Below are 25179 nucleotides of genomic sequence, written 5' to 3'. Positions count from 1 at the left end.
AAATACTACAAAAAAGAGACTGTAATAAGTGAGTAGTGGGCCAGGCAGCTGCTTTAATTAAAGCTGGGGCTGCTTATTGATCTACTGCTCAGATTTACCCCGCTCTGCAGCACTTCAGCAATATTCCCTTCCACCTTTGCAGCCAGCAGTGCTTGTAGGAGAAGCTGAGGGTGATGAAGTTGGGAATGGAGGTGTTTTATAACGTTCTGTGCTGAGGGCTTTTCTCCACAGGGTGCTTCCATGCTGAAGTGAACCCACGGATTCTATGTAGCGTGACTGCGATGTGCCTGCCGCGGTTTGCTCTGCGGTGATGCTGGAGCACGGTGTGATCCCTGCGGGCCGTGCTGCTGCGTGACGGCTTTTGTTGTTGAAGAGGAAAATAAAAGGAAACGGTCTTTCATTGGGAAGGACGGAGGGCTGCAGGCTGAGCGCCCTGTGTGCAAAGGAGGTGAGCAGCGCTGCCGCTCGTTCCGAGTATGTGGGGAAGCCTGACGTCTGCAGCCTGACCACGCCGGTGGGAGCAAAACAACAGCTTCAAGCGCCCGTTGTCCTCGCATCCCCGCGCGGCCCTTTTCCACACACGAAGAGCCGCTCCGACACCTCAACCCGCGGCCGCCATTTCCCTCAGGGTCGGGGGGAACGCGCCCCCGTGGGCGGGACCTCCGCCGCGACGGCTCCTCCTCCCATTGGCCGAGTGCGGCGAGGCAGGCGTGGCTCTCGCCCAATCCCCCTCATTCCCCGGAGCCCCACCTCCGCCGCGCTCCGATTGGCCGCTGGGCGGGGCTTGGCGAGGCGGCTCCCATCGCGCCGCGCAGGGGGCGCGGGGGCCGCAGTAGCGCTTGGGCGGCGGCGGTGTCGGCAGCGATGGGCGCGGCGCGGCGCTTCCCCCTCCTGCTCCTGCTGGGGCTGGCCGGCCCCGCCGTCACGCTGGCCGGATACATCGAGGTGGGTGCGAGCGGAGTCTCGAGAGCCGCGCGGCCGGCCGTTGGGGGCCGGGAGTCGCCTGGCGGAGCCCGGAGGCTGCCTTTGGCCGAGGCTCCCCCGGCCCGGCTCGGATCCGCGGGGCGGTGCCGCGAGGGATCCTTCGCCGTCTAACAGCGGATCTGCAGGGCGCTGCGGGGCTGCCTTGGCAGCGGGGCTCGGCGGGCCCTGGGCGCGGCCGCTGCCCGGAGCGCCTGGCTGCGGCTGCGAGCGGTGCTTCGGGCGGCGGAGCGGTGCCCGATTAGCGCAGAAATGAGTAAATCGCTGCAGTTCGCCTGCGTGTGGGTACGGCTTTCACGTATGCGTGCGTGCGGAGATAACGAGAGGAGGGAAATTCCGGCTTCGTCCGTGGAAGTCGCCGCAACGTGCGGTTGAGGCGCTGACACGGCGGGGGAGGGAAGCCCCGCAGTTCGCTGCGCACGGGGCCGGGCGGACCGCAGCTGGGTGCGCAGTTCGGCCGGGCCGGGCTGGGGCCGGAGCGCTCCCAGCTCTGCCGCAGGAAGCCGAGCTTCTGAGGTTGCGTTGCGTGCCACCTGCCCGTGGCTTTGCCCGCTTATGGAGGCGCAGCGCTCCGTCTGCTCCGTGTCGTTGCGTTAAATCCACGTAACTCTGGTTTGATCGGGACGGGCCGGTGCTGAGGATGCTTCCAGCAGGGCTGGCCGGCCGAGGTCACTCGGGGTCCACCGGGGGGGCGGTTTGGGCGGTGGCTGCGTCCATCCGATCTCGTGCACCTGTTGAGAAGCTCCTCCGGCTGTAGGTCGCTTCCTCTGTCACATTCAACACGCGTTCTGGAAGCCGCCGTGCCCCTGGATTTGTGTTACGAAAAGCCAGCGTCCTCCTGTGGGAGCAGATGTGGCCCGCAGACTGTTGTGCTGGGGCTGAAGAAGCAGAGCTCAGCGTTCACCCACCCGTCGTGGGGTCAGCAGAGGCTTTGGCAGCCCTGAGCGCCCTGGGAAGGCGCCATCAGTGCAGCGGTGCTGACCTGATGGAAGAGGGTTAACCTGGACCCAGTCCTGCCTCGCTGCTCGTCCCGGGCTCGCCCTGCCGCAGGCTGAGTCTTTGCTCCTGAGCCACGGATCAGGGGTTACACGGTGCACCCTGCTGCTCGGTGTGCAATCTGCTCGGCCATTCCCGCAGCACCATCTGCATCCTGAAGGCGTGACAGCCTCCTTCATCTGCTGGCGCAAAATGTCAGTTGTCACATTTTACTTTTTTTTTTTTCTTTTTTTTTTTTTTTTTTTTTTTTGCTGTATTCTCCACCATTGCCTTGTCAGTGGGGGACTGCAGGTCTTCCTTGCTGCTAGATTTGCTCTGGAATCGTAGCTGGATGCAGAGCTGAGGAAGTGAAATGGTGGCTGGTTTTTTTTTTATCGCCTTTACTGGCGGATAGCAGGTAATGTAATGAAAAAAAGGGGATAGATTTTTTTGTAAAGAGGACATTTGAAAGCATTACAGAGTGAAGGAAAATGCATAGAAGCGGCTGCATTTATCAGTTCAGTGGAATTGGCAATGTCCCATTAGGTGGATTTTCTTTTGCTTGATTATCTTAGCTAGCAGTCCCTGTCCCCAGAACACCCGTTAATCCGCTTATCGACTACAATTTGTTTTTCTTTCTCCCCTGCATGGAGGAAGAGGAGTGGCAGGCATATTTATTTATTTATTACTGGCATCTGAGCCTTTGAGTAGGGCATTTCCCAGGGCTCCTGGCTGGTGTCAGCCCTCCTTTCAGATAACCTCTGACAGCCTCCTTGCAGACGGGCTGGGATGTAGGAGCACAGAGACGATGCTCTGCCCAGTGGGGCTGTTGTCTTTAAGGGGTGATGTGTCCTGGGCTCGTGTCTGAACTGGGGGCTCCTGCGTTCTGCTTGTGAAATCTGAGAGAACTTCAAATGGGGTGCAGATGCCAACTGAAAAAAAGAAAATGAATCCATTCTAATTTGATCTCTGTTCCTATGATAAACTGCTTGTGCTCTGTCCCCAGGGCCTTCAGGGATGGAAAGTTTCTTTTTTATTGCTTGACCTTTGTGTGTAATCGAATCTGAGGCAATGCAGACTTGATGCTGCTTCTGGTTTTCTTTTTAATAGCCTTTGGTTTTACTGGTCCTCTTCCCAAACTATCCTGAATGCATCTGTTACCGTTTCAGGTAACGGAGGTTTGGGGTAAAGAAAACAACGTGCTGACTTGCATCAGGGTTGTGCCTTTTGTGTTGCTGTTGTTTTTGTGTGGTGTGCTTAAATTCTCACTAACGAAAATATCAGCCTTGTGCCATTTCTGCAGACCTTAGGGACTTGTAATTGCCTGCTGCATTGAACAAAGAACTCCACCTAGGGGAAATTTCCACTTCTGTGTTCCAGTCCTGAGGAGAAACAGCTCAGGAAAATTCCAGTCCTGAGCACAGCCTTTGCTTTGCACTCAGTTCCCAAAGCTTCACTTCCCAGGAAGCATTAGGAAAAATGCTTTGCTATCAAAGCAGCTGTTTGCAGTGCCTCATCTCAGCCTCCACAAAACCTCCTCTGAAGCAGAGATGTGTGTAAGGAGGCAATGATGGACACCTGCTGCTGTGGGATGCTCTGCGCTGCCTTGGGCTGCTCCATGGAGGTGAGCTCCGTGCTTTGCTGCAGCTCTCCTGAGCCTCAGCTGTGAGGTGCTGTGTCAGTGACCTTAAATGTTAATGAGGCATTAATATCTCTCAAGACTCTCTAGACTTCTTTTGTGAAGAACACCCATTGCAACATGAGGGCTATTCAAAATCCATTGTACGGGTGGCTTTGGCTGTGTTCGGGCTTTATTGCTGCACGTTTCACCTTCTCCAGTGCCATGCAGTGCAGGAAGAAGCAATATGGGGTCTGTTCTGTATGGGTGGTGCTTCTCTCTTCATGTTGCTGGTAAAAATGTTGCCTTTTATTTTTTCCCTTTGCATGTGTATTTGAGAGGCGTAAAGACTCAATCTTGTAAACATAAGTTATTTTGACTGCAGCATCTGCTTCTACAACTGTGCTTAAACCATAACCTTGTTCTCCAGTTGGAAACATGAGGTGTGTGCTCTCCCCAGCCTTTCATACTGGGACAAGGCAGCCTTCATGTTTGTGCTCTTTGGCATCTCACGCTTCTTGTGAGCTCGTGGAAGTTGATGTCGTCCTTCAGCTGTTTGCTCTCGTGCTGCTTATGTGCAGTAAAACAGTGCTGTCGTTATTTATTTTTATTTAATTCATGCAGTCAGCACCGCTGGACCATTGTTAATTTAAGATGATGTTGGCTCTTAATTGGAGTACTTCAATATTCGCCACGGCCATAAACCATTTGGGTGAGGCTACTGCTTCAGAACTGTATCTGAACTTGTGATGTTGTCCTTTTTCTCTCAAAAAGTGAGCTGGACTCATAGTACCATTTCCTATCACTGCTTTTTACTCTGAGTGGAGCCTTCCAGGCACGTTGCCTGTGTGCATTTTGTGTTTCCACTTGTGAATTTCCATTTCCAATGCTTTGCTGTAGGTGCCATTAAATCTCAGGTCTGTGAGAGAGACAGCATTGTGCAAAGTCTTTGAGTGACTCTTCCATGTATCTATTTACTTAAAAAATAGGATAAGCTGGGGGCTCCTCTTTGCTTCATCCAGAATGGCACCCTCACTCAGTTTGCCTCATTAGGAGATCTGATGGCTCTGTACTGGGAGCACTGGGCTGAGTGGTCACTGGGCTGAGGCCAACTGCAGGCTGTGGGTGCTGGAGGGTTTGGGATCTCAGGAAAAATAGCTCTTGTTGTTTATGAGCTTCTGCAGAGGTAAATGACCAAATCCTCATTGAGATCTTGCATGTGGATAGCAATTCTTTTACTTGGCAATAGACTTGCAGTCCTCTCAGCTGGGACGAGTGTATATTCCTGCCCAAATTCCTGAACAATCCCGTAGAAAAGAGAAGGCAGAAGTGCAGCTGACTGTTCTGTGGCTCTGCTGCTTGCTCTGCAGTCTCACATTAACTTCATCTGCATTTGCAAAACCTCTGACTTGAGACAAACGATGGAAATCCTAATCTGCGGAGGATGGCAAACCAATTTCACCAGCAGCAGAGCACAGCCTGGCTTTGCACAGCCAGGTGACCACAGGCACGTGCTGCCGAGCTGCTGACTGCCCAGTGTTACAGGACTGCTTTGTGCTGCCAGCAGGGAGAATGCTCTCCTTATTTTGGTGGCACTGCACAGGGCCGTGCTGGGGGCTGGGCTGCCCTTCCATCCCTATGGAGATTAACCTTGCAGCACGCTGGCCACCCTCTGCTTCGTGGGGACTGTTCCGTGAAGCTTTGGAGGGCTTTACTGAGGAGACAGAATCAATAACAGTTTGGCTTGGATGGCCTTGCTGCGTTTCCAGACTAACTGAAAATCGTTATGAAATGATGACTTTGAGTTTTTTCAAGTCGCCGAATGCAAAGAGCTTAAAAATTGCCTGCGTCGTTTAAATGTGATGCGAAAATAAATAACAGCAGAGATGATGGAGCTTTGGATGATGGCCCTTTGCTGGGCGGTTTGAAGGAGCTGTGTGCCATGCAGGCTGGGCACAGTGCATCTTTGCAGCGTGACTCATCATGTAGGAGGAGCTGTGCTGGGGGAGAGAACCGTGCTGGGATTCCAGGCTTTGGCTCTGTGTCAGGGATGCATTTAGGTAATTTCATACGGTAAGCTCTCTAACAAAATTACAGCAGTCAGAAGTATGGCCTGATTCAGGTCAAGGACGTGGAGGGAGATGCACGCACAGCCGGGCCGTGGTTCCTCCTGGCTGTCACAGAAGATTGCTGCTTAGGGAAGTTTCCATTTAAGAGTTGCTAATTATCATCTTACTGCTGTCTTCTTGCCGATCACATCAAGCAAGCTGACAACCAGCCTTAGCAGATGTGTTGAAGTAAAAGTAGTGCTTAACCTTGGAAGTGCCCTTTCTCATTTAGGTCTGCTTTTGCAACCAGCAAACGTTTGCTGCTGAGATGGCATTTCTTGAGCGCGTGCTGGGAGCTGCTGGCCAGTGGGCTTTTCATTCTTGCATTGGGGAAAGTTGTTCTGTTATCTCTCTGCTCTTGCATGCTTGTCTTTCCTCACGTAGCTGTGCTGCCTTGAAGCACTGTGATAGACAGGGATACCAGCTCAGAAATCATCTGCTGCTGCTGTCCTTGCAGGGGCACAGGAGGCTGTGTGAATGACTTGGGATTTTTGGGGAGTTGCCCTCTGTTAACTTGGAAACTGAGGTGCTTAAATGAAAAGCCAAGCATTTGCATTTTTAGTCTTCGGGCTATTCTTTAAAGGCTTTTACATTATTTTTAGCCTCAGCTCCCTGCCAAAAGACTCATCCCTATTGTTTGGATTTGGGGTTGGTGAATCCCACTAATTATGATGTCATTGCGTAGTGTGAAGTGACAGCAACAAAAAGAAAAATGTTGCCCGTGCCATCTGTTACAATAAGCATCATGCACTCATGTTAGATTTCAAGTGGATTTGGAGTGCATATTCACAACAGACGCTGGGCTCTGCTTAGACGTATGGTGGCCTGCAGCATAAAGCTTTTAATCACCAAATTCCCTCTGTGGTTTTGGATTTGGTGTGGCACATTGCTGGGTCTTAGCAGTTTTCCTATTTTGTCGGTGTTTAATCATTTCCCATTCGTGCTGGGACTCATAACTTGACAGAAGTGGTCCTAGAGCAATGGATGTGAACTGCACTCAGTCACTAATGCTGTGTGTTGGGTGCTGACTTCTTACCCTGGTCGTCTTACAGTAACTGTGGCCTGAAATAGAGAGGGGCAGATTTGCTTTAATCTGCTAAGTATTCCTCTCAAAAGATTAAATGCAAAACGTTGGTTCAAACCTGGGCTTTGAGTTCCCAGTGAGTGTATTGGCGTTTGAACGTGACTCTTTCTCTGCATAATTTATCAAAGCTCTTGCTGAAGAAATTGAATTTGATGTCTGGATCGTTTGACGCAGCAAGATCAGGTATGCATTTAGGAGCCCAAAAGAATGGAAAAGCGTTGAGATCCAAGCGGTGCACTTTAGCCAGCATAGCAGCCTTGGCCAGAGGTGAGCTCTGCAGTGCTGGCTGTATGGCAAGGCTCGTGTTTTCGTTCAGTGTTATGTGTGCTGGGAGAAAGGGAGGCAGGTGGTTGAGGGCACAAGGTGACATGGAAAGCAGCTGCTGCTCTGCAGTGGGGCAGGATTCTTGCAGCTCCCACTTGGGCTCTTGGAATGAGTGCCTCTAAGTAGTGGAGATGCAGGGTTTCAAATAACTTCCGGAGTCCTTCAGGATGGCTTCATAGCCCCAGAATGGGAAGCATCAAGCAGTGGGGAAGGTGTTTTCTTGCAGGCCAACCAAAAGAAGTTTGGGGTTTTGAAACATGAAGCTTGGCTTGAAGAGCACCATCAGAAGCTTTGTACCCGCTGCCCCCTCCACTGCTCCTCATAAACACTGGCTTGTTCCCATTGCATCAGTGCTTGCTGTGCAACAAAGCTGGGCACTGTGTGGCTATTCTGTTCAGGGCAGCAGCCGCTTTCTCGGAAGCAATTTCCCAATAACAAAGGCAGGAGATGAATGGCCTGCCAGAGCACAGCCTTGTTGCAGTGTAGTGTTTTGCTGCCCTGTCCCTGCGCTTTCTGCAGCTGGCTTTGTGCTCTGCATCACAGCCTGTGGTTGCTTTAGGTCTCCCACCTTCCAGCTATGGGCTCGTGCTCTTATCCTATGCGTGTTCAACATGTCTTTGTCACGCTCAATCGCAGCAGCTGACGTGGATTACTTACACTGCTTTGATGCATCGTGTTTTGGATAATGTGTTCCTTCATTTTCAGTTCTTGTGACTTGCTTCAGAATGTCTTCATTTCTTAGGTTAGGAGACAAAGGGATAACCCTCAGCCAGCTGATCCCCTTGCAATCCCTCTGCCATCTCTCCCCTCCTTTTGCTCAGGATCCTTTGCTCAGCGCTGTGCCTCCGAGGAAGACTGAAGGGAAGAGCTGGATTCCTAATGGAGCAGGGCTGCTAAGACAGCCAGAAATCTCCGTTCAGATTTGCCTAACTGTCAAACCTGCAATACCAGCAAAAAGCGTTTTGAAGTCTAGGCTGGAATTCCTGGGTTGGGATGGATTTGTTGTGCTCAGTTGTATTAAGCAAGCTTTTGGACCTTGCTCCACAATGAGAATTAGTGTGGGGGGGAAGAACACTGTTCAAAGTGTAACCACATGGGAGGTTTTCCACTGGACATGTGTAGCACGTTAATTCCCTCTTTCATTGGGGGGCACAGACCAGAATGGATCACTGTAGCCCTTTTGTGATTCCTGCTGATGCATTTCAAGGGTATTACAGCTCTGAAAGGGCCAGTGCCTTGTTAGTCAGGTGTATGCAAACAGCTGAAATGGTTGCTCCAGAGAAGCACATTATGAAGACGTCCCCAAAACGTGGGGCTGGAAACTTCATCCATAGAGTGGAAGAGGAGAAGTGGGCAGCGCTGCCTGCAGAGGCCAGTGGGCCTTTTGCCTCAGGCAGAAGCAGCCACAGCACGATTTCCTTTGCCTGGTTGGCCTTGGGTTTGGTTTGACTTCTTGTGTTCCCTGTCACTGTCCTTAAAAGATTTTTGCAACAAGTTAAATTGTTATTCCTTGTTGTCTAAGTGGTTGATGGCTTTATTCATGCTGTTATGTTATTATATTCAATAGCCTGTGATTATTAAATCTGTCTTGGTTGTAGAACTGAGAGCATAACCAAGATTTAGCTACAGCTGGCAGCAAAGGTAACCACCTAAGGGGAGTTTAATGTTCACAGCTGTCTGTAGCTGCACTTCCAGCACCTATTGCTGTGATGCTAACTTTGAGATGCGTTGCCAGTTATACAGACTCTTCATTTCCTTGTGCCATAATAGGAGGCTGGTCAATTTTGACCCTTTACAACAGATAACTCTGAATACTCTAGATCTATAAAGCAGAGAATTGTGTGTTTTGTAATATTTACTTTGGAATTACTTCTCTGGTTTAGAATCTCTCTTCAGATGCATCTCTGAGCAACATCTGTGTAACATCTGTGTATGTATGTACATCACATGTAAGATGGTGCTCTTTAGCAGTGGAGCTGCCAAATACACTGTGGAGTATATGAAGCACAATATAAAGGAAGATGCATTCTGAGCATCCCTGAGTGGTACAGTCTGGTGGAATGCATCAGGATGGGGACATCTTCAGCTGAATTTCAGGTTCCAAATAGCTGGAATATGAGCCTGGTGCTGAAACACAGCCTGCTGGTGTCTGTACAAACACCTTCTTGCTCTCTCTTTCTCTGGCATGTGTGGATGGGTAGTTGGGGTCCCTATGAAACCCCTGCCCTCCTGATTGAGACTTGAAGTTGTGCACTTGGTGGGAGGTTGCTTAGTAGTGGGTTGGTCCTGCAGTGATGAGAACTGCCCTCAGGGATGAAGAGTGGTCCCCATGAGGAGAACTGTTCTTTGTATTCCTGCTACTCTGGACTAATAGTCCTGTCCCTTTTGTTTGGAGGTAGAACTGTCAAAGTTCAGATGACCTCCAATGGAATCACGCAGCTGGTTAGTTAGTCCATCCATCGTTGCTGCCCAGGTTTTATGGTTGCTTTGCAGCCTTGACACATGAGATTTTTTTTCTTGCCCACTTTCCTCCTCCTAATCTATTGTGTATTTTCAGTCAAAGCCGGAAGCGCTCAGTGCGGGATTCTCACAACCTTCTGAGTATCCCTGGCATCCCCAGCTCCTGCCAAACTCATCCTGCACTGCTGGGTTAGCTGGAGATGCATGGAGAGGAGCCTCAAAGACAGCTGAGCCTTAGGCTGCTTAGGAGCATGTTGAGGCCCTCAAAGTTTTTTTTTTTTTTTTTATATATCCATCCAAAATAAGGGTATTAGAATGAGACATTCCTGGCTCTCTGGTGCTATTACATCACCAAGCTGTAATTTCAGCATGGCTCCTTCTCAAGTGCTGATTTCTTATGATGTGAGGCACCTGAACACGTTCCATAGGACTAATCCATTGCAGAGATGTGCCAGCTTTTGGTGAGGCTGCTGTCTGCAGCTTTGTGTCTGCATTACAAATCTTGCTGGGCCGCGTCTGGAGTCAGCTAATGAAAAGCAAACTGCCACTCCCTGGCGTGAGAACTTTGTGCAGTGTTCTCAGCCTTTGACTTTGAGAAAACTATTGGAGCTACTCAGCCCATGGCTAGGAAAATGGTGAATGGCCTGTTACATCAATACTGCCATCGATCTTCCCTCCCGTCCCTCCGTAGTGGTGGGGTTTATGTGTGAAGTCAGCATTTCCACTGCAGTCCGTATCTGCTTTGTACAGCGAAAGAAAGTAAAACCTGTGACAGCTGAGCATTTATGCTGTGCTGCTGGGTAGGTGTATATTGCCTCTTGTTCCTGAAGGTGTAGCTAGATTGTCCAAAACTGTTCTGCTGGTTCTTTTCCAAAGGGCGAATTCCCCTGCTACTGCAGGACGGGCAGGTTTTGCTCCCAGGTTGGTAATAAAGCTTGTGGTTTGTTGTAATGCTTTTGTGCTTCGAAGTCCTCGCTGCAGTGTCATTCATGCTCCTTAAGAGCTGTCTGGGGGCTGAGCAGCAGAACGTGCAGCCACAGAACATTGCCATGCCTGCTGCCCAGCTCATGTATTTCACACCAAGTTGGCTGGAAATAGGAAAGAACTGTTCTATAACACCTACCTTCAGAATTGGCAGAAAATGCTTAAGGAAGCTTGTAGGAAATGGGGTTTCTGTGTACCATGTGTTGCTCCTCCCTGAAACCAGGAGGAAGTTGCTAACAGCAGTGTTTTGTTTTCTTCTGTTCTGTCTCAGTGCAGTGCTGTGCAAACTGATAGACCTCGAGAGCTCCTGTAGCTGTAAAACTTAGCACAGGCAATTTGGGCAGGCTTGTGCAATGTGCAGCATTGCTGAACTCTCACAGGACTGCAGCCTTGACGTCCCTGACGTTCTGTGCTGGCTTCTGTCGAACTAGTTTTACTTTCTGGATCAGCAAAATCAATAAAGGGGATCCGGTCCAGCTTTAGTCTGTGCTATAAATTACTCCTTAATTTTCTAATAGCATTAAGCAGTTAGTCTAAGTAGAGGCCTATCACTCCTCTTAAAGGAGCTGTTTAATACATCCATTAGAGTTTCCATATGCTGATTTAGCTACGATATGACGTGGTGACTGTTAAACCCCAGCTGATAAATTAATGCCTCAGAAATAAAATGCTCCTGAATTAGTCAGGATTGCTTTTAAAGAGTAAAAGATGGGAATCCATTAAGGTGTTCCAAAGTCCTTTTCGTGGCTTTGTGTGATCCCACTGCTGGCAAAACTCAAGGGGTGCTCAGGCTCTGCTCTTGGACCTCTCTCTTCTGGTAGATGCTGAATCTCAGTGGGTGAGTCTTGGGGTGGAGGGGTTCACCTTCTGTACCAGCCTTTGAAAGAAGGAAGGAGGTGGTGAGATCAGGCTGAGTCCTGCTTTTTGTGCTGGGATGCTTCATAGAAATGTTTGGCTGTTGGGTGATGAACTTAGAAAGAAGCAAATAAACTTTGCCCATCTGACTCACGCGGTTCGGGTGTTGCTCCAGGCCGCCTTCCTGCAGTCGTTCAGCACTTGCCTTTATTTATTTATAGGTTTCTTTAAAACCACTTGTTTGTGCACGTCCAGTTGCCAGCATAGGTGGAGGGAAGCTGGCAGCTTCTCCTTGGTTTGGTTGCTGTTTGCTGGGATCCAAAATAGCTGCAGTCACAAAAACCGAAGGGCTGTTTCTGTGTGGGAACTGGAGATGGGTTTTTCTAAGCTAATTCTTTCACTTTTTTTGTTTTTTTTTTGTTCCCCCCCACCCCATCAGTGGTAGGATCTCTTCCTAACAAGCAGCTTAACTGCAAACTGAACTCTGTGGAGCCTGGATCAGCAGCTGCTTGGCAGAATGGGAGCAACGTTGTGTTGGAGCAGAGGCTTTCCTGTTTTCAGAGGATGGTCATTAGCACAGTCTGGAATGCCAAAATCATGTAAAAACCTGGTTTCCCCGTCCCGTGGAGAAGTTTGGTCTGTGCTGTTGGTGTGTCAGAATTACCAGCTCAGGTGTTTTCCAGAAGATCTGAGTTACAGCATGGAGTGCTGCAGTGTGGTGTGAGCAGCGCCTGTGGAGCTCTGCCCGTGTGCTACAGGAGGTTTGTGTGTTGCCCAAGTGCAGGACTTCAGGGTATTCTATCGTGCTTCCAAACCATTGCAGTCCATGCACATAAACAGCCAAATGGTGATACAGAGCAACATCCTTCAGGGGAGCTGAACTCGAGCTCAGGAGTGGCTGAAAGCAAAGCATGCCTGCACTGCAGACTTTCCACTTATTTTCCCTTTATCTCACGTGTTTTTTTCCAGGTATTTTTCCTTGCCACTTCACATTCTTGATGCTCGGTTGAAATACGCTCTTCTGTTTCCTGCCTGCTTTTTTGGATCGTGGTGGTGCAGATCAGACCACAATCTGTGCAGCCTTTTTATCTTATCGCGTGACATCGGGGCGGTGAGACGTGTGGTCAGGCTGAGAAACCACATTTCTGCAGCATCCACCCCCCCACAGCTTGTCATGGTGAGCTTCACAGCTCTCTAACACAACATCTGCACAGATTCTTTTAAATATATCTCTGGAATGCTGAATCGCTTTGGATCAGCAGTTTTAAGTGCTCAGGTTGTTTTGCCTGGTGATAATAAATTCTTCTCTGTCTCCTTTCTTCCATTTCTGCCCACTAGGAAGACAAGGGAGCGAGAGTATGCGCATGATTTGGGATGAGGTTTGGTCTAGGAGCTAGTTGCTTTTCCTTCAAACAAATTGGAAGTGGTGAAAGGTTTTTGTAACTGTACTTTCCTGTGTATTATGGAATCTCTGTATCCTGGTTACTGCAGTGGTTGTATTCCCCAGCTATTATGTAGATAAAGTGCCTCGAGATGGAAAGGATTCATTATTGAACTGTGTGGAAAAGTTACTTAGGAAATAGCATGTCTGAGTGCTGCTCCTCACATTGCATTGTGCTGCTGGCAGCCATAAATACACGGTTCTGTTTTCAGCCACGTGCTGCGTTTCCCAGTGGCTTTTCCCTGACTGGATTTTTAGTGCACGTGAAAACATTGTCTTGTACTCCAGTTTTCCCTTACGGGCAAGATAGCAAGGCATCTTGACTCTGTATGGTTCCGATGCCCGAATAACTCAAGTGGGAAAGCAGTAATTAGTCTTGCTGTGCAGGGCAGCGTGGTGGCACAGATTGGAGCGTCGGGGGCTGAGGATTAGTCCAGGCTGAGCCTCTCATGCGTGACCTTAGGCAGGTCACTTGACTTTGTGCCTTCGTTTAGCCTCTCAATAAACAGGTTTGGTCTGTGTGTGCTGTGATGTGACTTAGGAGGGCTCTGCACTAAATAGCCCCAATGCTGTGAAGCCCCTGAAGCAGGGCAGCATGGCCAGCAGTCTTGGCACCCGTCTGTGCATGGTGGCGTGGAACTGCTGGTGATGTGCTGCTGGTCTTTTCTCCCCGCCTCGGACTTTTGGGGCTGCTCTCATGACAAGCTGCTCTGGTCCCAGCTGTTACACGCAAGTCAGGGAAGCTTGGGGCTGTCAGTGGGGCTGCTCAAAGTAACATTTGTTCAGGAAATGTTTCGAATGAGTAGATCTGAACTTTGCCTCTCTAGGGGTAGAAAAGAGAATGCTGAAGGCAAGCATGTTACACAAGCAGCTCGGGAAGCCTTGGATTGTGGCTTTGCTGAGTCTGCTCCCCATGACTAGCAGCAGCAGTGCTGCTCTCCCTGTCTGCATCGCACGGTCTCCCATTGCAGATGTCTGATAGGTAGATTATCTGCCCTGTGACTCATGCAGGCTTGGTTTGTGGAGCACGATAGACTAGAGGAGGAGCTGGGAGATAATCTGCTGTGTAATTAGTGCACATTCCAAGGGCAGAGAGGCTGCCAGTGAGCCACAGGTAGTGGGAAGCCCCTTTTCTCTGGAGAAGGGCAGATCAGAGTGCAGGAGCAATAATGCCCTGGGCTTTGGCTTCGTGTTGGTGTTTGTAGAGCTCTGGCTGCTGTCAGCAGATCTGAAAGGACACGGGATGTTGTCACTGAATTTCTGAGCGTTCAAGGCTGCACATTGGCCACGCATGGGGCAGATCTAAATATAAACTGCACTGAGCCAGCAGTGCAGCTCCTGCATCGCTTCCCAGTTTTTGGCTGCTGCACCACCAAAGCTGATAAAGGAGGAGCAGATGAGATGCCTCCCCTTCAGCAACTTACAGGAAGCTGTAGGCTACTTGATTGAGATTTCTGCCTCCTAAATTCAACGGCAAACAGGCTGGTATTATCAGCTCACACCAGATCTGCCTGCAGACAATAATTCTTCCTGTCCTGGAGTCCTGCCCATGTGCATTATTGTAATTATCAGCAATTGAAATAAATAAATAAATAAAGCAGTAGAGCTAGGATGAGCTGCTGGTCTGTAGATTTACTGCCTGCTGTGTCAGACGTTCATCAGCCTTGCTGGGTTCAAGCCACCTATCTGCTGAATAAAAACAGGAGGAAGAGGTTAAGGAAAACAAACTCGGAGCACCATTGGAAGCACAAATGGAAAGCTCTGCTCGCGTTCAGGAGTTATTAATCCAGATACAGGGAATCTTAAGTATTCTGTTTAGAATGCCTTGGGTGTGAGGTTGAATGCTGAGCAGTGCACGGAGACCTGGGCCAGCTTGGCTCTGCTCCGTGTGCTCTCCTGCAGTACTCACCAGGCCCCAGTGCTGCAGTTTGTGGCTGTGCATCAATTCCTGAGCTTTTCTTTTAATTTTGCCAGAGACCAGCCTGTCCTATGGAAGGAGAAATCCCCACGTGTGCCTGGAGGCAGCAGAGATGCGGGCTGTGCTCAGAGGCAGTCAGGGCCTGCTCAGCCCGAGCAGTTCTTTTTGGTACACTGATACCAATGTGGGGCAGTGGAACCTTGGTCTTTGCCCCACGTAGGTGAGGCTCGTCAGTTGAGTGGTGAAGTTAAAGCTGTGGCCTCCACTGGGATTCCTTGTGCTGCGTTCTGTCCTTACAGGTATGATGAGATCAAAATGCCGAGTTAAGTGATGTGGTTGGTGAAAAATGGGAGCTCATTACTCACAGATTTTATCTTGGGGTTAAAGATTCAGCTCCTGCACATCACAGTTCATTAACTCACCCAACTGCGCGATTCCAGAGCAGACTTTTTCCATTTGATTGAAAGTGATGAAATCAAGCAAGTAATTAGTCTCGTTTGTTCAGCTGCGAATTGGGGTTTAGCATGTTCCTGTAGCCACGGCAACGGCACCCACTGATGTGCAAACTGTTGGAGCAATCCTGGAGGAGGAATGGTACCTTTGCCACAGTGTGAGGTGTCAGGCAGGAGAGAGAGCAGGACTAAGCAGCAGCTAACAGCAGAATGTAAACAGTGGGTGACTTCAGGAGGTCGGTATGTGTTTGAACAGGAGTTTTGCTCCTGAAGGCAGCTGTGAATGGATTACCTGTGGATGTTTCTGCCCCTGGATGGGAGCTGCACCTCTCCTGCTTACTCACTGACCTTATTTTGCTGCATACTTGCGAGTACATTTCTTCAAAGCAAGTTTCATAAGCATGGGCTGTGTTAGCAATGTCCAAACTGCTCAAAACATGCCTTGTTCTTACCAGGGCCAGTGCTGTGCATGTTTGTGATGCATTTCTTTTTGCTCTTCTCAGAGTTCAGCTCAAATCTTGAATGTAGTCATAATGTAACAAAACAAAGTTTTGTCGTGGATTGCTTCCTCTAATGTATCTGGCTGTTGGTACCCACCAGGTGTTTGTTTTTAGAGGGATTTAAAAGCCCTCTTGGAAAGTTTGTGTGTGTTTTTGGGCTTGTAAAGGACCGTTCTGCACTTCCCTTTTCCTCTTGGCACAGAGGGGCAGTGAGGAAGGCAGTGCAGGAGCCAAGGCTTTGCTATGTGGTGTTGGTCAGCTCTTGCACAACGTTTGTGTCGTTCTCTTGCTCTGCACCCCTCTGTGGTGGTGGCTGTGTGCTCCAGGAGGCTGACAGACCAGAGAACAAGTGAAGGTTTTGCAGTGTAACTTTCTCCCCCAGGACAGTGAATGGTGGAGATGTGCAGCATGCCTTCCCAAGCCTCTCAAGAAGCAAGCCAACAAACTGCTCCTCTCTTTTGCAAGGGATTCCAGTGTGTTCCTACTGTGTGTTGTAACTTCTGGGCTTTTGACTTCTGAGATGTCAAGTTTGCTGTTTATAGCAAATCAGTTGCTTTAACACTGATCTTCTGGGCAGAACTGGTGCTCTGCATTGTCGACGTGTGTCAGCAAAGGGCTGCCAGCCATTGGGCTGTGAGGTTTGGCACAGAGAAGTGAGCAGTGGTTGGAAGTTGGAGGTGTTTTGTTATGGGATGTGGGTGCTGGTATCTGATATACACAGTTCCGTACTTCTTTCCTTTGTGATCTCTGCTCAGATTTGCTCTCATGGATGTCTGCTGGGTGAAAGGGTTTCAGAGCAAATAAAACTTTTTGTGTGTGAATGCTTCTCTCAAAGGTGCTGTTGAATAGTTCTTAAAACTAGAGGGGTATTTTTCCAAAGCCTGGCACGGTGCCTGGGTATCTCAGGTCACTCTTAGCCCTGAGGCCCAGCCATGATTTGGGGCCAGGGGAACACTGGGGTTAGAAGGGAGTCATTTTTTTTCCCCTAGTATGTAGAAAGCAGGAGCTGCACTTGGGGCTGACCAGCTGAATTCCTCTCTTGATCATTTCTGCCTTGCTGTGAATGTATGTGTGTCGATTGAAGTTGGTGGGGATCTGCAGGCAGTAGGGAATGAGCAGTGCCTGCAGAGACATATGCATTTTTGAGTGCTTGAAAGGTTAAACAGGAAGGCAGGATTGGTGGCCTGGGGCAGCGCAGCCTGCCAGAAAAACAGAGCCTTGGGGCAGCGCTGCTCTGGAGCTGTCTTGCTGTTTCTCATCTGGCTTATCTGAAGCAATTGAAATGGATTTCACTCCCCCCAAACCACTTCGAAGAGCTTTTGATTTGGGAGTTCTTCAGATGGGTTGCTTTGTTGTTGTTCTTAGGGTTGGTTTTTGGTGACGCAGGGAGAGGACAGCCGACTCCCAACCCTTCCGAAAAACCCCAGCTCTACAGTTTAGTTTAATCTCGTTTTTCTTTTGTTCAGCCAGCAGGATTTCAGGAAGGGAAGCTGGCCTTGTTTCCAGTGCTCGCTCTGCAGTTCGACCCGGATGTGCCTTTGTGTTGTCAGGCTTTTGTCTGCTGATGCACAGCAGCAGAACCTGGCAGGGCAGCAGCCTGGGAGTGCGTGGGGCGAGGGAGAGCAGGGCTGGGGAGCTGCATTAGCAGGAGCCATCCTTACCTGGAGGGCTGGGCAAGCTAGGTGTCTATATCCCAGATGTCTGTAGATCTCTGGGCGAGCACCCGGCTTGAATCTCTAAGCCATCCTCCTGGAGTGGGAAGCAATTAATTTATTAGCAGAAGCAACACTGAGAGTTGCAGAAAGGAGTTTCTGCCAGGTGTTAATGAGATTAATTATTTATCCCCAAATACTGGGGATGGAGAGAGGCTCTTTAAGTTCTTCAGACATCTGTTTTAGCTTTTGTGGGCACAACCTTCAAGTGTGAATTACCCTTTGGTTTCAAGAAGCTGTTGCTGCAAAAATAAAAATAGGGTTTGGAAAAACAAATGCATTGTTGGTGAAAACCTGGAGTGGAGACCGTGGAGACCATCAGCTTCAAGGAATATGGCTACAAAATGTAATTGCAAGACTTTGCTGATGGAAGTGAGAGCTCTTTGCTGGAGCCTTTCTCGTGCTTTGAGTTGTTCTGCTTTCTGTCAGGTAAAGCAATCAACTTACGTTGTTTTTCTTTGTCTTCACAGGCACTGGCAGCCAATGCTGGGACAGGGTTTGCGGTGGCAGAGCCTCAAATTGCCATGTTCTGTGGGAAGCTAAATATGCATGTGAATATCCAGACCGGGAAATGGGAACCTGACACTTCTGGGACCAAGAGCTGCTTTGGAACGAAGGAAGAGATTCTGCAGTACTGCCAGGAGGTGAGGATTGCTGTGGGATCTGGCTCTTGTCTGCTGCAAAGGAATTGGATTTGAATTTAACCAGTCAGTAGCAAGCTAACCCTGCAGGAGGGTTGTGTTTGACTGTCTCACTTCTCTGAACAGCCCTGCTGTGTTGCTGCCATGGAAGATCAGCACAGAACTGCAGTGGAATTTAGGAGTTAGCTTTAGTTGATATCAGCTCACGCTGCCCCAAGAAGGCCCTCGGTCTGCAGGTCAGGGAGGTATCACTGTTTTCAGGGTTTGGCCAGTTAGACCAGCAGCTGGGAGCCTGACACCTATTTCAGCTGGAATGTATTTGTGTTGCTATCAGTGACAAATGCATATCAGCCAGAATATTAGCCAAATAGTTTCATCAAAACGTTGGCTGTACTTTTAGGTTCTTCCTACTTTACAGTAAAGCCTTAATCTCCTTTCAGTGTGCTCCAGGTACTGCAGCATACTGGCCTTGAAGAGTGTCTTTAATTACTCTGTGGAGGTGACAGGCATGTAAAATACCACCAGGAATGTTTTTTTAATGGGAAGGTGATAGAGCACACTATGTCTGGACTGGAAAACTTTTAATACTGTTTTACAAGGCTGATGTAACAGGGGCTGCATGTGGTTCACGTAGCGGAAACCTAAATATAAATCAGTGTCTGCACTTGAGAACTTGAGCAGAAGTGTTAATAGGTTATAAATGGAGCAGGCATAAGGAAACCTGAGTAGTTAGGTGCATATTAGCTTGGGAAATGATGAGACAGTCTGAAGATGTTATTAGTCCTTACTATTGCTGCTTGCCCTCTTCCGGAGGGTATCACACTATCACTGCACCAGCCAAAATGGAAGGGGATAAAAATACTCCTCCTCCACCTCTGTGCAAAGCCAGAGGCCTCAGCTCTGTGCCCAGCTCTTGCCACTAACCTGGCTTTCTCCTGTCACGTGTAAAGAAGTGGTGACATGTTCTCTTGCTGATGCCCTGCGTGATAAACAGCCGGGGGCTTTTTTATGTCTTCAGCTGTTGGGAGCTTGATCCAGAAGAGAATGTGTATCCGTGTACAAATTTGAAGTTACTCTTGCTCAGAGAATTGGCCTTGCTTCTTTTGTCTGAGAGCCATTTTGTGCATTCCTTGTCCTTTCTGGAAATGAATTTATCTGTGGTTCTTTTTAAACAGATGTATCCAGACCTTCAGATCACAAATGTCGTGGAAGCCAATCAGCCTGTCAGTATTGACAGCTGGTGCAAGAGGGGGAAGAAGCAGTGCAAGGACCGCACTCATATCGTTGTGCCCTACAAGTGCCTGGGTGAGTGCATGACGTGCTTCCCTGCATTCTTGTGGGAGGGGGGTCAAGAATTGCCTCCTGGCTTCTTAGAGAGAGAACATCTGCGTTTATCAAGCTTCTCTCATATCAGGTTGCCATTTCCACATCCAACTTCCACTCAGATGGTTTTATTTCCACAAGATGGGACTCTGCCTTTCTCCAGCAGATCAACAGCTTGATAACAGCTGCACTGGAATAATGGTGCCTGGCGTGAAAAAGAAATCCCCGTTCTCTCTGCAACTGCCATAAAAACCTGAAGGCTATTGTATTTGAATATCACAGACACTGGGATTTAGTACTCTGATCTTATTTTTGTGGAGCTTTAATATTTTGTTGCCTTGGAAACTTAAACACTCTCCCTGTTCAGGCTTCCTGCTTCAGTCTTGGCAAGAGATCTCTATTCTGTTTCACTGCCTATGTTTAAACTTAGCTGATTCAGAAGGACCCTGCTTCTTGCAGCTATATCCTTCATCCCCAGTTTTGAACTGTGAAAGGTATCAGATGAACTGTCACGGATTTCACTGTACTTTCCAGAGTCCATCCACCCACTGCAATCAGGCAGCACTTGTTTACCATGCAGCTTTTGACCCGTAGGCTGTGACCGACACTGCTGTGCTGGTTTTCTTAATTACTGCATGTGTGTCAGGTTAGTGTGTAGGTTGGTATAAGAAAACACAAGGAAATTCCAGAGGTCTGTGTAGGTACTGTTCTCCTGTACGCAAAACCTTCTGCAGAGCATTAGTAAAAACTGAATTTGGTGTGGTTACATCCCCATAAAGAGACGCATCTCTTTGTAGGTGTAGAAACTCAGTTGGAGAAGCAACCAAACCTGACTGATCAGACAGAGTACTGCTGGTGGGAATAAGGATGAAATCAAGGTCTCTGGGTTCATAAGGAATCATCTGCTTTAAAAATAATCCTCTCCCAAGCGTGTTCTTCAGCTGGAAATTGTCGTGATTGTGTGGCACAACCCTAAAATTGGAGAAGTGTGAAGCTGTCTGTTAAAGGCTGTCACGCGTGTCGTCTGCTGCAGTGCTGTGGGCTTGTGGGGCTCAGCCTGTCAGCTCTTTGGTTTTTACATCTGAGTTACGAGTCATAAAATACATTTCTGTGGTCTTTATCAGTTTGCAAACTGCTTGTTGTAAATGGATGATGAGCACCTCTGGGGTATGCAGGGCGTTTTTACTGTAGTCCAACAGCAAGTTTTCCTCCTGTTGCTGCTGGTGTTTCCCTTGCTGCACTGAGGAGCTGACAGTCTTGAGATAGGATCTTGCTGTCCTACTGTGTTTAACCTCTCCTGCCTCTCCCCTGCCAATGAAAGCTCTTTTGTATTTCAAAGATGAAGAGAGGAGAGCAGGGCCCCTAGCACCAGCACCCAGCTGTAAAACAGAGGTAACAATAGGATGGTGGAAGTGGGGCTGAACTGGTGAGGTGTGAAAAGGCAAACTGCTGGCTGAGCTGCCAGGTGCCATGGGAACACCTCTGCTGGCTGCTCTCATTCTAAAAGGAGGATTTTTTTTTTTTAATTAATAGCGGTCATCAGTGAAGTAGGAGTCCCATGAATGTGCCATGCATAGTGGTTTTCCATTTACAGCCTGAGATGAGAGAACTTTCCATGTGTTTCATTCCTATATTAGAAACAGGCTCTGTGGCAGCTGTTTATTAATGCTTGTTATTTCTGATCCGTTTGAGTCTTCTGCCCCCAAAACCACGGCCTCTTGACTTTACAGTTGAGTCAGTTTGAAAGGAGGAAGCTGCCCATCAGGTGTGTGAGCGTGCTGCTTTGCAGCCTTTGGACTGATGAACTTTTCTTACCCTTTTTAGGGTATCTGGGCGTTCTCTTATTTAGAAATTACCAGAATTGGATTTTAAATCTGCAAAGAAAAATCTCAGCTCTGAGAGAACTTAATATTTTGTTCTGCAGTGCTGATGTTTATTAGGAGTTTGGACTGAGTCTGATACTGATGCGACGTGTTGGTGCTAAACTGAGCTGTGGTGGATATTTAAGTTGAACAGTTAAATTCAACTGATGCAAAATCTGCAGGGCAAACTGATACCTTTGTCCCCTTTCTTCTCAAAAGCAAAGTCTGGTCTTGTAGCTGTGCCAAAACTTGATTGCACTGGTGAGGCCATGGTTATCTAAATGCTGGAATGCAGTGTGTTTGCTGAGTCTGGTTTTACCCTGTTTTTTTACTCTGTTTTTTTGGATTTATTTTGCTATCCTCTGTTGTGGGTAGGGCTGTCCGAGCTGGGGAATGTGCCACAGCTGATCCTGAGCTGAGCCATCTGGAAACCTGAAAAACAAAATAAACAAGACTTAATCAGATACCCAGATACTGAAAACATAGATAACACTTGTGGCACGTAAAAATGTTCAGGATATTACAACAGCAGGCAGCTTGAACTAGCCTTGGTATGATACAGCTCATTCAGAGATTGATGATGAAGTGCTTTGAAAGCTTCCGTATGCAGATGCAGTGTTCTCAAAACTTTGCATGAAATTGCTCCAGCAATTTATTGCCAGTGTGTTGCCTTCAGTTCAGCCTTAGGGTTTGTGCAGTGCTCAGCCATCAGCCCGTTCTCCCGTTCTTCTCTTGGGAATCCCAAGGCTGTGGTTTTTCCCTGCCTTAGCACAGATAGCTGTGCCACAAATGTGCCTGCCCTGACCTTAAAGGCACTTAGAGCGTGCTTTGGAGACAGAGGCGGCATCTGGTGTCCCCTGTAGGATGTTTGTGATGGGATGGATGGGCCCTTGTTCACCTCCTTGTGGCCATCTCTTGTTCTTTAGTGGGTGAGTTTGTGAGCGACGTGCTGCTGGTCCCGGAGAAGTGCAGGTTCTTCCACAAGGAGCGGATGGATGTGTGTGAAAGCCATCAGCACTGGCACACGGCAGCAAAAGAGGTAACTGAGATGCTTTGGCAAGAGTGTTTAACCTGGGTGCGTGCACTTGGATGGCTGTAGAGATGGAGTGTAAAGGTGTTCATCTCTGGGGTCCCTCATTCCCGTGTTGCAGGCTGCGGCCCGAGGCGGAGAGCGATGAAAAAATGCTTAAAAGTGCTCAAGTGACACCAAAAAGCTCAGTAGCTGGTTGAGTTATGCAAGACTGTCCTAAGCAGCTTCCCAAGATCATAGGCTGGGATGGAGCTGGGAATTGAAGTCATATCCCCGGGCTGCATCACACGAACCGGTGCCTCGTCCTTCCTCCCGTGGTGAGGATGGTCGCAGTGGCAGAGGATGCTTGGGGTTTTTCATGCACATTTTCCACTAACGTTGGTGCTGCTGCTGGGGATTTGGTTTGGAGTGCAATGCGAGTTATGTTGTGACTGATTAGTGAGCTTTTACATAAGAGATGGATTATCTTCTCAGAACAAATCTAGACCGTGGGGGCTTTGGGTGGTTTGTTATGTACGTTGGTTGGAGTTTTTTTAAATCTGCCTAGCAAAAATATTGCAAATTCTCTGTGCACCCATTTCAGCTGAGAGTAATTAAAACAAAAATCACAGTTAAATATACATGTTTTAAATTTTGTGGAAAGAGTAACACAATATTTAATTGTGACAGTGTGAGTAAATAAGAGGTTAAGGATGTACCAATTAAGCTTCTATTTCTTTAATTTCCTGGGAGGAAAAACCTGTCTTAATGAAGCTGTGCTAGAGGAATTGCTTTTTAATTGAGGGCAAACTTTATGTACAGAAAATATAAAGATCACTTGCTTTCAACAGATTTGTTCTCCAGAAATATTTGGCTCATTTCATATCCGTGCTGTTACAAAGCAGAACAGAAGAGAGTTCTGATCTGCATAATAAAGCCTTTCTTACTGCATTTTTGACTGCAGTGCCACAAAACAATACATTTCCGTAGTTCAAGAGAAGTGTATAGACATAATGTCTAAGCACAGTTTGAATTGGGCTTTTTCTTGAATTATCCAATTGATTTTCATCTACAGCACGTTAAAATAATCTTGACACAAAGCACCGTTGAGCAATTACTCACTTACTCATGTGAAGTTTAATAGATAAAGTTTAATGAAATGGCCAACCCAGGAAAGCAAACAGCAGTTCCCTTTCTTCCAAGTGCTCTCTCCCTTGAGTTGGCAGCTGATTATTTCTGCAGAGCTTAGCAGGGCTCTGACAAATGGATGGTTGATAGGGGAGGGGCTGGGGGTTGTTCATTAACACCAGGAGGTGCTGCATGGCTCTGGATCAGAGACTTTTCTGGGGATTTTTGCTTATGCTACAGGTTTCAAATCCATTTGCTTGCAGTGTTCAAACGTTCAGGTCGTACATTGTTATTGTTTAGATTATTGGTTCTACCATCATTGGGACCTCTGCTAGGCAAACGTTATCCAAAGCAAGGGTGTGATCCTCATCTGCCACATGTGGGCTCCTCTTTCAGGCCTGTCTGACAGAAGGGATGATCCTGCACAGTTATGGCATGCTGCTGCCCTGTGGAGTAGACCAGTTCCATGGAACAGAGTACGTATGTTGTCCCCAGACAAAAATTGTGGATGAGGCTCTGTCCAAAGAGGAAGAGGACGAAGATGAGGATGAAGACTATGACACTTACAAAAGGTGAGGTTCTTAGTGCTCACGCAGGTTAGCAGCCCTGTCTGTGAAGCTGCTGTTACCTGTTTCACATAGGCGGTGGGGTTTGAGAGGAGAATTTCTGTGCTTCTCAATTTCCCAAAGGAGAGTCCTGAGCATTAACACGCCTTGCAGGATGATGAGTGACTTTTCAGTGCTCCTTTTACAGCAGTTGAACAGCCCCTTCTTTCCATTCTCAGTCAGAAAGACTGATGGCTGCAATAGGTATTTCCCCACAGATATTGCAGGTTTGATCTTACTGAAAAGAAACTTAAATAAACATTCGGAGCCCCTCGCTGAGCTGGAGGCATGAAGTAGCTCTGCCTGTAATAGCTGGGCTGTTGAGTCTCATTGCTGGGGCTGATCAGCCATCAATACACTTATTTTATCATCTTTGGTTTTCCTAAAACAGATGAAAAGGGAGTCATTATTCTGTTATGCCAAAGGCTGGCTGCAAAGGAGCTGGCTCTACCTTAACTCCCTGACTTCACTTTATCCCTTCAGTGAGTTCCCTACAGAGGCAGGCGTAGAAGACTTCACAGGAACAGCTGTGGAGGAAGATGAGGATGAGGAAGACGAAGGGGAGGAAGAAGAGGATGTGGTGGAAGATCGTGATTACTATTATGATAGCTACAAAGTGGATGATTACAATGAGGAGACCACTACAGAGCCCACCAGTGACAAGGCTGTTTCTGAAAAAGAAGTCAGCAGCGACATGAAATGTAAGTCATGTTCTGGCCTCCAGGCCTCTTCCTTCCTTGTACTCATGTTGGCTGTCAATTGGTGATGGATTTTTGATCAAGTCAGTAAATGCCACTTGGAAGTTTTATTTGCCAGATAAGTTAGCAAACAGAGGGAAGCTGATGATGCTTGTGTTTCAAGTGTTGAAATTAACTCTCTGGAGCACGGGCCATATGTTTCCAGATAAACAGCAGAACTGCTGGCAGAAAGCCCAGTGTTTGGCACACTCAACAAGCACCTCCATGAAGGTGCAGTGTTGAGTCAGAAAATAATACTGGCATAGGCTAATTTTGGAGAATCTGAGAGACGTGTAGGGTACACCTTGAATTTGGTTCGGGGTGGGTACCTTGGATTTTGTGTGTTATACCCAGATCGCAAAAAGGAGGCTTAAAGTGGCGGGGTGTGTTCTGCAGAGATGGTGTTGAAGCTGCCCTTTGAGGCCGAGGATGATACTTGGTGCCCCCCTTCCAGTCTCCATG

At 48.2% G+C, this 25179-nt stretch overlaps 1 protein-coding gene across 4 annotated transcripts in view; it reads left to right on the top strand.

The window, feature by feature from the left end:
* The first annotated feature begins 849 nt into the window (after positions 1-849).
* Positions 850-25179, top strand: part of APLP2 (amyloid beta precursor like protein 2) — a 39384-nt gene continuing 15054 nt past the window's right edge. For all 4 annotated transcript variants that reach the window (XM_042831970.1, XM_042831969.1, XM_042831968.1 and 1 more), the window contains exons 1-6: positions 850-945; positions 17883-18056; positions 19229-19358; positions 22165-22277; positions 23772-23947; positions 24464-24681. In XM_042831970.1, coding sequence (XP_042687904.1) covers positions 865-945; positions 17883-18056; positions 19229-19358; positions 22165-22277; positions 23772-23947; positions 24464-24681 — 892 coding nt within the window. In that variant the 5' untranslated portion in view covers positions 850-864. The remainder of the gene's footprint in view (positions 946-17882; positions 18057-19228; positions 19359-22164; positions 22278-23771; positions 23948-24463; positions 24682-25179) is intronic.

This window comes from Centrocercus urophasianus, unplaced genomic scaffold (genome assembly GCF_019232065.1).
Source record: "Centrocercus urophasianus isolate 14NV4802_14NV808 unplaced genomic scaffold, USGS_Curo_1.0 seq_37, whole genome shotgun sequence".
NCBI lineage: Eukaryota > Metazoa > Chordata > Aves > Galliformes > Phasianidae > Centrocercus > Centrocercus urophasianus.
Note: the sequence above shows the minus strand (reverse complement) of the source record. Positions and strands in the feature narration are given on the sequence as shown.